Source organism: Hyla sarda, chromosome 3 (genome assembly GCF_029499605.1).
Source record: "Hyla sarda isolate aHylSar1 chromosome 3, aHylSar1.hap1, whole genome shotgun sequence".
NCBI classification, from domain to species: domain Eukaryota; kingdom Metazoa; phylum Chordata; class Amphibia; order Anura; family Hylidae; genus Hyla; species Hyla sarda.
In genome coordinates this window covers 222,951,808-222,964,622 of record NC_079191.1, presented here as the reverse complement: position 1 = coordinate 222,964,622, position 12,815 = coordinate 222,951,808, and the positions used below count along the sequence as shown (strand labels likewise).

At 50.6% G+C, this 12,815-nt stretch overlaps 1 protein-coding gene across 1 annotated transcript in view; it reads right to left on the bottom strand.

Annotated features, from left to right (window-relative positions):
- Positions 1 to 2,587: 2,587 nt before the first annotated feature.
- UFL1 (UFM1 specific ligase 1) overlaps positions 2,588 to 12,815 on the bottom strand; it is a 62,234-nt gene continuing 52,006 nt past the window's right edge. Inside the window, exons 18-19 of the mRNA XM_056566146.1 lie at positions 9,178 to 9,358; positions 2,588 to 2,888 (exon numbers count right to left, since the gene is read on the bottom strand). Coding sequence (XP_056422121.1) covers positions 2,670 to 2,888; positions 9,178 to 9,358 — 400 coding nt within the window. The 3' untranslated portion in view covers positions 2,588 to 2,669. The remainder of the gene's footprint in view (positions 2,889 to 9,177; positions 9,359 to 12,815) is intronic.

Sequence of the window (12,815 nt, the reverse complement as noted above, 5' to 3'; positions counted from 1 at the left end):
GGGGAATGGGCAGGCCAGTCTATAGCATCAATGCCTTCTTCTTGCAGGAACTGCTGACACTCTCCAGCCACATAAGGTCTAGCATTGTATTGCATTAGGAGGAACCCAGGACCAACCGCACCAGCATATGGTCTCATAAGGGGTCTGAGGATCTCATCTCTGTACCTAATGGCAGTCAGGCTACCTCTGGCAAGCACATGGAGCACTGTGCAACCCCCTCAAAGAAATGCCACGCCACACCATTACTGACCCACCGCCAAACCGGTCATGCTGGAGGATGTTGCAGGCAGCAGAATGTTCTCCACGGCGTCTCCAGACTCTGTCACATGTGCTCAATGTGAATCTGCTTTCATCTGTGAAAAGCACAGGGCGCCAGTGGCGAATTTGCAAATCTTGGTGTTCTCTGGCAAATGCCAAACGTCCTGCACGGTGTTGGGCTGTAAGCACAACCCCCACCTGTGGACTTCGGGCCCTCATAACACCCTCATGGAGTCTGCTTCTGACCGTTTGAGTGGACACATGCACATTTGTGGCCTGCTGGAGGTCATTTTGCAGGGCTCTGGCAGTGATCCTCGTTGCACAAAGGCAGAGGTAGCGACCCTGCTGCTCGGTGGTTGCCCTCCTACAGCCTCCTCCACGTCTTCTGATGTCCTGGCCAGTCTCCTAGTAGTGCCTCTATGCGCTGGACACTACGCTGGCAGACACAGCAAACCTTCTTGCCACAGCTCGCATTGATGTGCCATCCTGGATGAGCTGCATTACCTGAGCCACTTGTGTGGATTGTAGACTCCATCTCATGCTACCACTACAGTGAAAGCACCGCCAGCATTCAAAAGTGACCAAAACATCAGCCAGGATGCATAGGAACTGAGAAGTGGTCTGTGATCATCACCTGCAGAACTGCTCCTTTATTGGGAGTGTCTTGGTAACTGCCTATAATTTACACCTGTTGTCTGTTCCATTTGCACAACAGCATGTGAAATTTGATTGTCAATCAGTGTTGCTTCCTGAGTGGACAGTGTGATTTCACAGAAGTGTGATCGACTTGGAGTTACTTTGTGTTTTTTTTAAGTGTTTCCTTTATTTTTTTCAGCAGTGTAGAATTAAATAGTAAAAACATAACTTTGAGTAGAGTTGGTAGGAATTTTCAACAGTAAGTACGCTGAGGTACGAAGGATTACTAAAGACTGCTTTCCGGTAGCTCCTTCCAAACCCACCAGTACCAGCATGTGGTTCTCCAATACTATATGGAGTAGAAAGGGTTTAACAACCTCAACAGCTTTTGCAAAACTTCCAGCATGCTGCTGTGCTTGTTCCCACATAGTTGAGAAATATGCTAGAGATATTGTTTTGTAATAGTTTGAGTTGGACACTTCTGTATAGTATTTCACCTGCTGTCAGAATACTGTATAGGCCGATTTCCAGGATATTTCTAGTAGAATGCAGAATTTTGTTTGTGATGTTACAAACAATTGGTTAATGTGCTTTGCAGATTTAAAGAGGAACTCCAGCCTTAAACATCTTATCCCCTATACTTTAGATAGGGGATAAGATGTCTAATCGCAGGGGTCCCGCCGCTGGAACCCCTGTGATCTAGGTGCAGCCCCCGGAATTCTGCGCCGGGTGCTGCTTCCAAGACCAAGACGTGACGACCACGCCCCCTTGTGATGTCACCCGCCATCACGTTTCAAGAGCAGCACCCAGCACAGAATAAGATAGGGGATAAGATGTCTAAGGCTCCTTTCACACTAGTGATTTCTCCGTTATTGAAGTTCCGTCGCATGTTCCGTCACGATTTTCGGCGAAAACCGTCCGTTACAAAACCCCTGCCGGCCGAGACTAAATCGCATTGCAGCCTATTTGCACCCATATATGCCCGTAATTCATTACGGATGTTATACAGTGACTTAGTAAAAACAAAAGGAAAAAGGGGACACATTTTGGGGGCACATTTTGATCAAAAAGGGCACTAAGAGCCTCCATTTTTTCACCAAGAGTGCTGTTGCAACTTTCTTTTTTGTACATGTTATACAGTGACGGGACATCGTGGCGGAAAAATTACTGCATGCAGTAATTTTTCCGCCACAATGTCCCGTCACTGTATAACGTCCGTAATGAATTACGGACATATACGGGTGCAAAGGGGCAGTTACAAAATCCCATAGGCTGCAAAGCGATTTAGTCTCGGCCGTCAGGGGTTTTGTAACGGCCAGTTTTCGCCGAAAATCGTGACGGAACATGCGACGGAACTTCAATAACGGAGAAATCACTAGTGTGAAAGGAGCCAAATACTGTAATAGCCCTTTAAGGGTGACTTCTAATGCAGCAGATTTGTTGCAGAAATTTTAACAGTCTCATTCATCTCACTAGTGCTTGCAGAAATCCATGCTTGAGCTATAGAAACAAATCCATTCAAATGTACAGAACAAATTTTCAGTTGCAGAAATTTCTGCAATAAGTCTGCTGCGTGTGAATACCCAGATTATGTTTCCTGGAACATAAATAAATCCACACAGGGTACAGTTTTGTCAATGTTCTGCTCAATTACAGTTAGATTTTCCCATTATAGCGTTCACTTCTTTATATCTTTTACTTGCTATATTCAAAAAGTGTTTATTGGAGCTTAGCAGAAATAAAGCTTTTGGATATAAAAATGAATGGATGTCTGGTTACTCTTCTGATGCGGAGGTCTTTCTGGGTCGGAGAACAAGATCTTTGATTCCGGCAGACAGCTCTTGAAGTTCTTTTCTAATGCTATCTGAAGCTTTTCCAGATTCATCTGCTAGATCTCCAGTCGTGTCCACATCATCATCATCCTTCTGCTTTGTCTGACCTATTAACTGCCTTACCACAAGGCTTTGGTAGTTAGCCAACAAGCTGTGCTGTTCCTAAGTAAAAGAAGAAAACAACAAGCTTACATTAGTTTAAACAGCAGAAAAAAATCTATCCATCCACACACTGCTCTCAGATGCTCTGGTAATAGTTCTGTTTGGTTAACTTGCGGCAACAAATTATATAGTACAGTGGTCCCTCAACATACGATGGTAATCCGTTCCAAATGGACCATCGTATATTGAGGGATCCGTGCAATGTAAAGTATAGGACAGTGGACTACAACCTGCGGACCTCCAGATGTTGCAAAACTACAACACCCAGCATGCCCGGACAGCCAACCGCTGTCCGGGCATGCTGGGAGTTGTAGTTTTGCAACATCTGGAGGTCCACAGGTTGAAGACCACTGGTATAGGAAGTTGTACTCTCCTGTCCCCGCCGCTTCGGACCGTCACCGCTTGTCACCGCTGCCCTGGATGTCGCTGTCCATCGCTGTCGCCGCGTCCCCAGGGTGTCCCCGACGCTCCGGCAAGGCCTCTGCTTCCCCGGCATCTTCGCTTTCCGTCACCGCCATTACGTCGTTATGCCCGCCGCTCCTATTGGATGACGGGACGGCGTGTGCAGCGATGTGATGATGACGATGGAGAGCGCTGATCATGCAGGGGATCCCGAAGAGGACGCGCCGAAACCCCAAGGACAGGTAAGCGATCGTCAGCGGACCACACGGGGCACCGTAAACGGCTATCCGGCGGCAGCTGAAGCAGTCTGCGCTGCCGGATAGCCGTTTATGCGATGGCCCCGACATACAAAAAGGAGATTTTTTAGACTTACCGTAAAATCTCTTTCTTGAAGGATCCATTGGGGGACACAGGCTCTGGGTATATGCTGCTGTCTCTAGGAGGTTGACACTATGGTAACCAAAAAGTCGGCTCCTCCCAGAAGGATATACCCGCCTCCAGGCCACTGAGCAATTCAGTTTCGTCTCAGAGCAATAGGAGGAGACCGACAGGTCAAAGGAAAAAAAACATGAACTGTCCGAGAACCCCAAGAAAACATAACTAAACACTCCCTCGGATAGATAACGAAAAGGAACCCCAGAAAAAAGGGACAGGAGCTGTGTCCCCCAATGGATCCTTCGAAAAAGAGATTTTACGGTAAGTCTAAAAAATCTCCTTTTCTTTATCGGCTCCATTGGGGGACACAGACTCTGGGACATACCAAAGCCGTCCCTTGGGTGGGCAGAGAAGAAAAAAAGGTCAGGCAGTCGGCTGTACCACCGCCGCCTGCAACACTTTACGGCCCAGATTAGCATCAGTCGATGCGAAGGTATGAACCTGATGAATGAATTTTGAAAAAGTGTGTAAAGACGACCAAGTGGCCGCTTTACAAATCTGCGAGGCCGAGGCCTTGTTCCGGAGAGCCCAGGATGCTCCCACAGAGCGGGTGGAATGAGTATGAACCCTGAAAGGTGGGGTCCTCCCCTTGCAGCGATAAGCTTCCGAAATAGCGCGTCAATCCACCGAGAAATGGTGGCCTTAGAAGCAGGCTGTCCCTTCCGACGGCCTTCCGTAAGAACGAAAAAAGAATCGCACTGACGAAAGGAAGAGGTGACGGAAAGATAAGTCCGAACCGCTCGAACCACATCCAAATTGTGAAGCAGACGCTCCCTGGGATGAGAAGGAGTGGGGCAAAAGGACGGAAGGACGATCTGGTCGGAAAACAACCTTGTCCTGATGAATTATCAGGAAAGGGGAACGGCAGGAGAGAGCTGCCAGTTCAGAAACTCTCCTAATGGAGGTAATAGCTATAAGAAAAGCCACTATCCAGGAAAGGAGGCGAAGGGGAACCTCCCTAAGAGGCTCAGAGGGTGCACCCTGGAGAGCGCCTAGAACCAAGTTCAAGTCCCAGGGGGGAGAAGGGGACCGGTAAGGAGGGGCCGCATGTGCCACTCCTTGGAGGAAGGTCCGGACATGAGAACTCCCGGAATGTGAATCGCCTAAATGGCTGGAACCACTCGTTCCGCCCAGAGGAGAATCTTTGACACCTCGGACATGGCCGCTTAGCTGCGAGTGCCGCCCTGCCGATTGATGTATGCCACGGCTGTGGCATTGTCCGACTGGACACGGACAGGTGACCCAGAAGCAGGGACTCCCAATGCTTCAGACACAGATAAATCGCCCTCAGTTCCAGAATGTTTATGGAAAGAAGGACTACTTGGGGGGGAGGGGGGGGGGCAGAGGCCCTGAACTGTCTGATTCCTGAAAACACCCCCCCCCCCCCAGCCCGACAGGCTGGCGTCAGTCGTGACCACCTGCCAGTGGAGGGGGAGGAACGAACGCCCCTGAAGAGGGGAGCGGAGCCACCAGCGCAGAGACCGCCGAGTCCGGAGCGGAAGAAGAATCTTGCAATCGAGAGAGGGGACCTGTCCCATCGTGCAAGAATCACCAGTTGAAGAGGAGGGTAATGAAACTGGGCAAAGGGCACGGCCTCCATGGCTGCCACCATCCGACCCAGGACTTCCATGCAAGTACGGATGGAGACCGGGGATGGTGTCCGGAGGGAGCGGACTCCTGACAAGAGGGCCAGACGCTTGTCCGGCGGAAGGCGAATCCGAGCCGAGGCAGAGAAGAACTGAAGCCCCAAGAAGACCAGAGACTGGGTGGGGGAGAGAACCGACTTGTCTCGGTTGACCATCCACCCGAAGCGACATAAGGTCTGAAGAGTGAGGCTCAAATTCTCCAAAGCCTGGGCTCTGGTGGGGGCTTTGATGAGAAGGTCGTCCAAGTAGGGTATCACTGAGACCCCTCTTGACCGTAACAGAGCTACCACAGGAGCCAGAATCTTGGTAAAGACTCGTGGCGCTGTGGCCAGACCAAAGGGGATCCCTCGGAAGGGAGACAAATTCTATCCAGTATCCGTTGGATACCACGTACCTGACCCAGGAGTCCTGAATGTGCGTGGTCCAAACGTCTTGAAAAAGCAAGAGGCAACCTCCCACCCAAGAAAAAGCAGCGGGCAACCGCAATCGGTTCCCAACTGCTTTTTCTCGGGTGGGGGAGTCCCTTCATGCAGAAGTGGGTTTGCGGTTGCCCGATTTGTCCGCAAAACGGTCGGGATGGTTGGTGTCTGACTTCCACGAGGGATGCGCCTTGAAAATGGGGACCTTCTTGTCCCGTGGAGGCGCTTGGCTGGAACCTTTAGAAGGGCCAGATGTCCAAAAGGACTGAAAGGAAGAAGACTTCCTACAGAAGGAAGCGCTAGGCTTGTTTTGAGATAATAAAGTGCTCTTGCCCCCTTTCGCCTCAGAGATAATCTCATCCAGGCGCTTGCCGAAAAGTCGGGAGCCAGTAAAAGGAATCTCGTTTAGAGACTTCTTAGATGCAGCGTCCGCGTTCCAAGTTTTAAGCCAAATGGAACGACGGAGGGCCACCAGATTACCGGTGGCAAAGGCAACGCAGTGAGCTGAGTGCAAGGAAGCAGAACACAGGAAATCTCCAGCTTTGGAACATTGGAGGGCCAGAGCAGACAGTTCCTCCGGGGGAGAACCTGAAAGAATGCCCTGACGGAGTTGGGAATGCCAAACCGAGAGGGCCTTTGACACCCAGGTGGAGGCGAAGGCAGGAAGCAGGGAAGAACCCGCTGCTTTAAAGGCATACTTAGCTAACAACTCAACCTTTTTGTCTGCAGGATCCTTGAAGGCAGCTGCATTCGCCAGCGGCAAGGTAGTAGCCTTACAGAGGTGGCAAACCGGAGGATCCAGCGACGGAGAGGAAGTCACTTTGGAGACAAGGTCCTTGGCGAAAGGATATCGCGCTTGGACCTTCTTCAGTCCCTGAAACTTCTTCTCAGGGTGCTTCCAGGCGGATTCTAGAATGACCTCAAATTCAGCGTGAGAGCTGAAAACCTTGGGTGCCGGTCGGGCACGATGAAAGGATACTTCTGGAGCTGCGTCCGAAGTTCCTGGGTCTGCTAGGTTAAAGGTGTCTCTAATGGCCATAACCAATGAGTTCACCTTGTCCACTGAGTCCGAACGGTCCTCCGAATTGGATGCCGAATTGGAACCCTCGGCCGCTAGCTCTCTAGGAGAGTGCGAACGAGTGGAGGCGGCCCTGGAAGAGGGAGACTCCGACCTGGTATGTGGCTCAGGAGAGCCAGAACGGCGACCACGGGAACGTCCTCTGGAGGAGTGACGTCTGTGGCCTGAAGAAGTGGTCGGGCGAGACCTGCAAGAGGAACGCGCGTGTCTACCAGAAGACTCGTGGGACGAGTCAGAGGAGACACCCCTATTACGCTTATGCGAAGCGTAGGGAGAAGGGGAACGGGAACTTCTAGAGGGCCGGTGAAGGGTAGACCCCTCCAAGGCAGTCACCACAGAACGAGAGACCTGTGCCAAGTTGGATATAGACTGGGAGAAGGAGGAAACCCAGGCTGGAGGGGCGGCCGAACCCACCGGGTCTGAGGAGGCACCTGGGTTAGAGATAGCAGGGGGGTCTCGGGGAGCAGTGGAGCAGGCAGAACAAGTGGGTTCAGCAGAACCTGGCATTTTTGCAGAGCAGTTTTTACAAGCATAATGGGTAACTAATATTCCCAATATCTGCTTAGAGGGAGGAACAGTTCTGGGCACGGACATGACAAAAAACTGAACAGTCTCACCCAAGTCTGTGTCCCAGGGCAGCTGCTGTGTGGAGAACTCTGCACCATGCTGAGGGAAGAGACGCCAGCCAGAAGGAGGAAGAGACCGGGTCAGAGCAAGTAGCTCTGTGATTGGCCCCTACACGGCCCCAGCGCGCACACCGCGCTGATTGGTGGCCATTTCGTGCTACCGAGGCGCTTATGCGGCCAGGTGGGCGGAGCTAACGTCCGCCGGGCCGCCGAGGATACCGCGGGACTCACTGTGTAATGGCGCCCGCTCCGAACCCCGAGCGCCCACGCCGCCTGCAGTGAGTTCTGTGCGCCCGGGGACGGAGCGGGCGAAGTGCCGTCGGCAGCCGCCGGTGCCGAAAATGAAAGTAAAAAGTGCCCCCGCCCGCATTGAGAAGCCTGCGGTGCGTGTGCTATAAAAACACATACACACACTCAAAGTGCCCCCTTACAACACACACTTAATAAAGTGGCCCCTTACTACACACACTCTTAATAAAGTGCCCCCTTATTACATGCCTGTCCTGTAGCCACTGCTCCCCCAATAATAGGCCAGCCCCAGCTCTACAGGAAAAACAGAGGGTCTCCAGCTGTTGCAAGACCTAGGGAGAAAGATACTCACCTCACACTGAAGAACTTACCTAAAGAAGTCTTCAGACTGTAGTCTTCAGTCAGCCTTTTCACCTGCGGCAAGCCAAGCTCATAGCGAGTTGAACAGGGAGGTAGGGGGACCCGGACCCATGAGGTACAACCCTAAGTGCTGACCGTTGGCGAGAGGGGCTTAACCGTAAATCCAAGATTTCTGCCACCACTCGCAATGGGGAAACAGTGAACATTGCATTCCTAAGTCCCCACCTGAAAACAGAAATAAAAAGGAATAAAGAACTAACACATTCCCTAAACCTAACAAAATAAAAAATAAAAATATGAGACTTGGTCTGGAGAAAACCAGACCATGTCCACCTCCTTAAGACACTAAGCAAAAACTGAATTGCTCAGTGGCCTGGAGGCGGGTATATCCTGCTGGGAGGAGCCGACTTTTTGGTTACCATAGTGTCAACCTCCTAGAGACAGCAGCATAAACCCAGAGTCTGTGTCCCCCAATGGAGCCGATAGAGAAAGCATCGTATGTTGATGCTGCCTTCAACATGCGATGGCCTCTGAGAGGCCATCGTATGTTGAAATGATTGTATGTCGTGGCCATCGTAGGTCGGGGGGGTCACTGTACTGTCACAAAGTTTATTCACATCAATTTCTCTGTGGAGATTCTTCTTTCTATACCACACGTTTCACAAACAGATGTAATGAATCCATAAGGTGTTAACTAATAATTTTCTGGCAGACTTGTTTGAATTTAAGAATACCAGCACTTCACTAAAATGCCAATGCTGTATCTAGAAGGCTGACCAATGCATGCATTGTTACATGATGGCAGAAAAGATCAGTGCATTTTTCTTTGCCACTGAACCTTGTGTACAGTATATATGCAGCTTGGTCTTGGTCTCATGGCCTATTGTGATACTGCCTGATAAAAACATAGTGGGAGATTTATCAAATCCTGTCCAGAGGAAAATATGAATAGTTGCCCATAGCAACCCATCAGATTGCTTCTTTCACATGAAAGAAGCAATCTGATTGCAACTTTTCCTCTTGACAGGTTTTGATAAATCTCCCCCCATAGTGTTTCGTGTATATAAAACATACCTCAGGGATCTTTGTGTGCAGGAATGAAATTATCTGTGGGACACATCTTCCTGGTGCGTGAAGCATACAATGTGTAGTAAACTGAAACAACAAGACGGACGTCAGATGTAATATGAGGGCTGCATCTTCTGTGACTTTAAGTTGTTCCACAAGGGCTTGTCTATGCTGGAACAAGACTTGCCTGAAAAGAAAGAACACAGAGGTGTAATGCAAATGCAAGGTTGAGATATTTATATTGAAATATATACACACAGACATAGATAGATATATACATAAAGAGACATCTATATAATTATATATATTTTGCACACATAAACAGGGTATATAGATATACATATCCACAGAGGCGTAACTTGTAGCTCCTGGGCCCCGATGCAAAATCTTCAACTGGGCCCCATGTGCCAATTATAATACTAGTACCATATTTTCCGGCGTATAAGACAACTTTTTAACCCGGTAACATTTTCTCAAAAGTCGGGGGTCATCTTATACGCAGGGTGCTGCAGTTGGCCGGGACGCCCGGGGTATGGATTATCCATATCCTGGACCCTTCGGCCAAGATTAATTTCCCCCGTCACATTAGGGACATCCTTGTGTCCAAAAAGATCTGTTCGGGACACAAGGATATCCTGGTTACCTTTCTGCAGCCCTGCATTCACTTTAAAAACGCAGGGCCCGCCGGGAGGTAGTGCTCGCAGGGACGTCACTGATGTCCGTGATTGCGCCCATAGAAACGGCAGAGCGGAGCAGCGAGGACACGCGCGCATAGTAAGTTACCAGCGGCATGTCATCTTCGGTGCTCCGACGACCGATCCTCTGGTCCCGGGACCTACTGTTATGGCCTATAGGAGGAACTGTGGTCGGAGCACTGAAGTGGGGCAGTAGACAGGCATACAGCCTCCATCCATACACTGTACATGGGGTCCACTGCCTACCAAATGTGGGGGGGGGGGGGGGACTATACTGCCAGTCTAATGTGGGGGGAACTATACTGCCAGTCTAATGTGGGGAAAATTATACTGCCAGTCTAATGTGGGGGGGAACTATACTGCCAATCTAATGTGGGGGGAACTATACTGCCAACCTAATGTGGGGGGGGGGGGAACTATACTGCCAACCTAATGTGGGGGAACTACAACCTAATGTGGGGGAATTATACTGCCAGCCTAATGTGGGGGAACTACAAACTAATGTGGGGGTATACTGCCAGCCTAATGTGGGGGGGAACTATACTGCCAACCTATTGTGGGGGAAAAAAGGAGATTTTTTAACACTTACCGTAAAATCTCTTTCTCGAAGGATCCATTGGGGGATACTGACCGTGGTTGTATGCTGCTGTCTCAAGGAGGTATGACACTATGGCAACAAAAGAAGTCGGCTCCTCCCAGCAGGATATAACCGCCTCCAGGCCCTGAGGTAATCAGTTTTAGTACCAAAGCAATAGGAGAGGACCGACAGGTCAAGGAAAAAACACGCACTGTCCGAGAACCAGATGAAAATATATAACTGAACATACCCTCGGACAGAGAACCAAAGAGAAACCCAAAAGGGCGGGAGCTGTGTCCCCAATGGATACTTCGAGAAAGAGATTTTACGTTAAGTGTTAAAAAATCTCCTTTTCTCTATCGGCTCCATTGGGGGACACAGACCGTGGGACGTACCAAAGCCGTCCCTTGGGTGGGCAGATAATAAGACAGGCAGACGGCTGTTCCACTGCCGCCTGCAGCAGTCTACGGCCCAGACTATCATCAGCCGATGCGAAGGTATGAACCCGGTAGAACCTCGAGAAAGTGTACAAAGACGACCAAGTAGCCGCCTTGTAAATCTGCGAGGCCGTGGCTTTGTTCTGGAGAGCCAAGGATGCCCCAACAGAAATGGGTAGAATGAACCACAACCCTGAAGGGAGGAATCTTCCCCCTACAGCGATAGGCTTCCGAAATGGCAGACCGGATCCACCGAGAAGTGGTAGCCTTGGAAGCAGGTTGTCCCTTACGACGACCTTCCGTAAGAACGAAAAAGGAATCGCACTGACGAAACGAAGAAGAGATAGAGAGGTAATACCTAAAAGCCCAAACCACATCCAGTTTGTGGAGTAAATGCTCCCTAGAATGAGAAGGAGCGGGATAAAAGGATGAAAGAACAATGTCCTCATTGAGATGAAAGGCCGAAACAACCTTAGGCAAAAAGGAAGGATCTAGCTGGAAGACAACCTTGTCCTGGTGAAGCACCAGAAATGGAGAACGGCAGGAGAGAGCTGCCAATTCAGACACTCTCCGAATGGAGGAGATAACAACAAGAAAATGCCACTTTCCAAGAAAAGAGGCGCAGGGACACTTCCCCAAGGGGTTCAAAAGGTTCACCTTGGAGTACCCCCAGAACCAGATTCAAGCCCCAAGGGGGAGACGGTGACCGATAAGGAGGGGCAGCATGCGCCACTCCTTGAAGGAAGGTCCGGACATGAGAATTAGAAGCCAGAGGACACTGGAAAAGAAAGGGCCGAAACCTCACCCTTAAGGGAACTGAGAGACAGACCCAGTTCCAATCCCGACTGCAAGAGAAGACAGGAAACCGAAAAGGTAACAGGACACAAGACCTGAGCTTCACACCAACTAAAATAAGACGGTAAATTTTTGCTGAGGAGGACTTATGAGCCTTGAGCATGGCGCAAATGACTTGGGACCGCCACGCCGTAAAAGCAGGGACGGTAATAGGGGTGGCACAGGAGACCTGAGATAAGAGGTCTGGACGATGGGGAAGGCGCAACGTTAAGTCGATCAGGATCCTGACCATGACGACGTACCACGCCCGCCGCCCCCAGGCTGGACCACTAGAATGGCGGAAACGTCCCACTGAGAGTTTCCTCAAGACCCCGAAAAGAGAAGAAAGGAGGAAACAAATAAGGTAGGGCAAAGCCCGACCACCAAATAGACAAGGTAGGGCAAGGCTCGACCAAGAGAGAGGAACACTTCGGTTGTGGCGGGACCAGCAGAGGTCCACGCCTGGAGCGCCCCAGGGGTTGCAGATCACAGCAAACACCCCTGGATGTAGGGACCAGTGCCTTGGACGACTGAGGACCGGCCGAGAAGGTCACATCCCAGGGACGGCCAGACTGAAGATGACTGACCAGGAGGGAAATTCCCAAGAAGAAAGCAAACAAAGAATTGTCCTAGGCCCCAAAATGTTGAAGGGGAAAAAGTTTCACGGGGGGCCAAGGCCCCAGACCGGGTGGTCCCTGAAAACACCTCCCCAGTCTGACAGACTGGCAAGGATGGAGAGGAAGGAACACCCCTGAAAAAAATGAGGGGGAAAACGAAGCCACCATAGAAGGGACCAACAAGACTGACGAGAGAGCACGATCTTGCGGCCGAGAGACAATGGAGACCTGTCACACCGGAAGAAAATCACCAGTTGAAGAGGTCGGTGATGAAACTGGGCAAATGGCACGGCCTCCACGGCCGCCGCCAATCGACCCAGGACATCCATGCAAAAGCGAATGGAAACTGGAGCAGGGAGCGTCAGACTCCTGAATCAGACTCCTGAAAGGCATCAGACTCCTGAAAAGAGTTGGCGGAGTCGAAAGCGGGCAGAGGCCTCATCGAACTGGAGCCCCAGGAGAGCGGTTGGGCTTGTCCCAAATG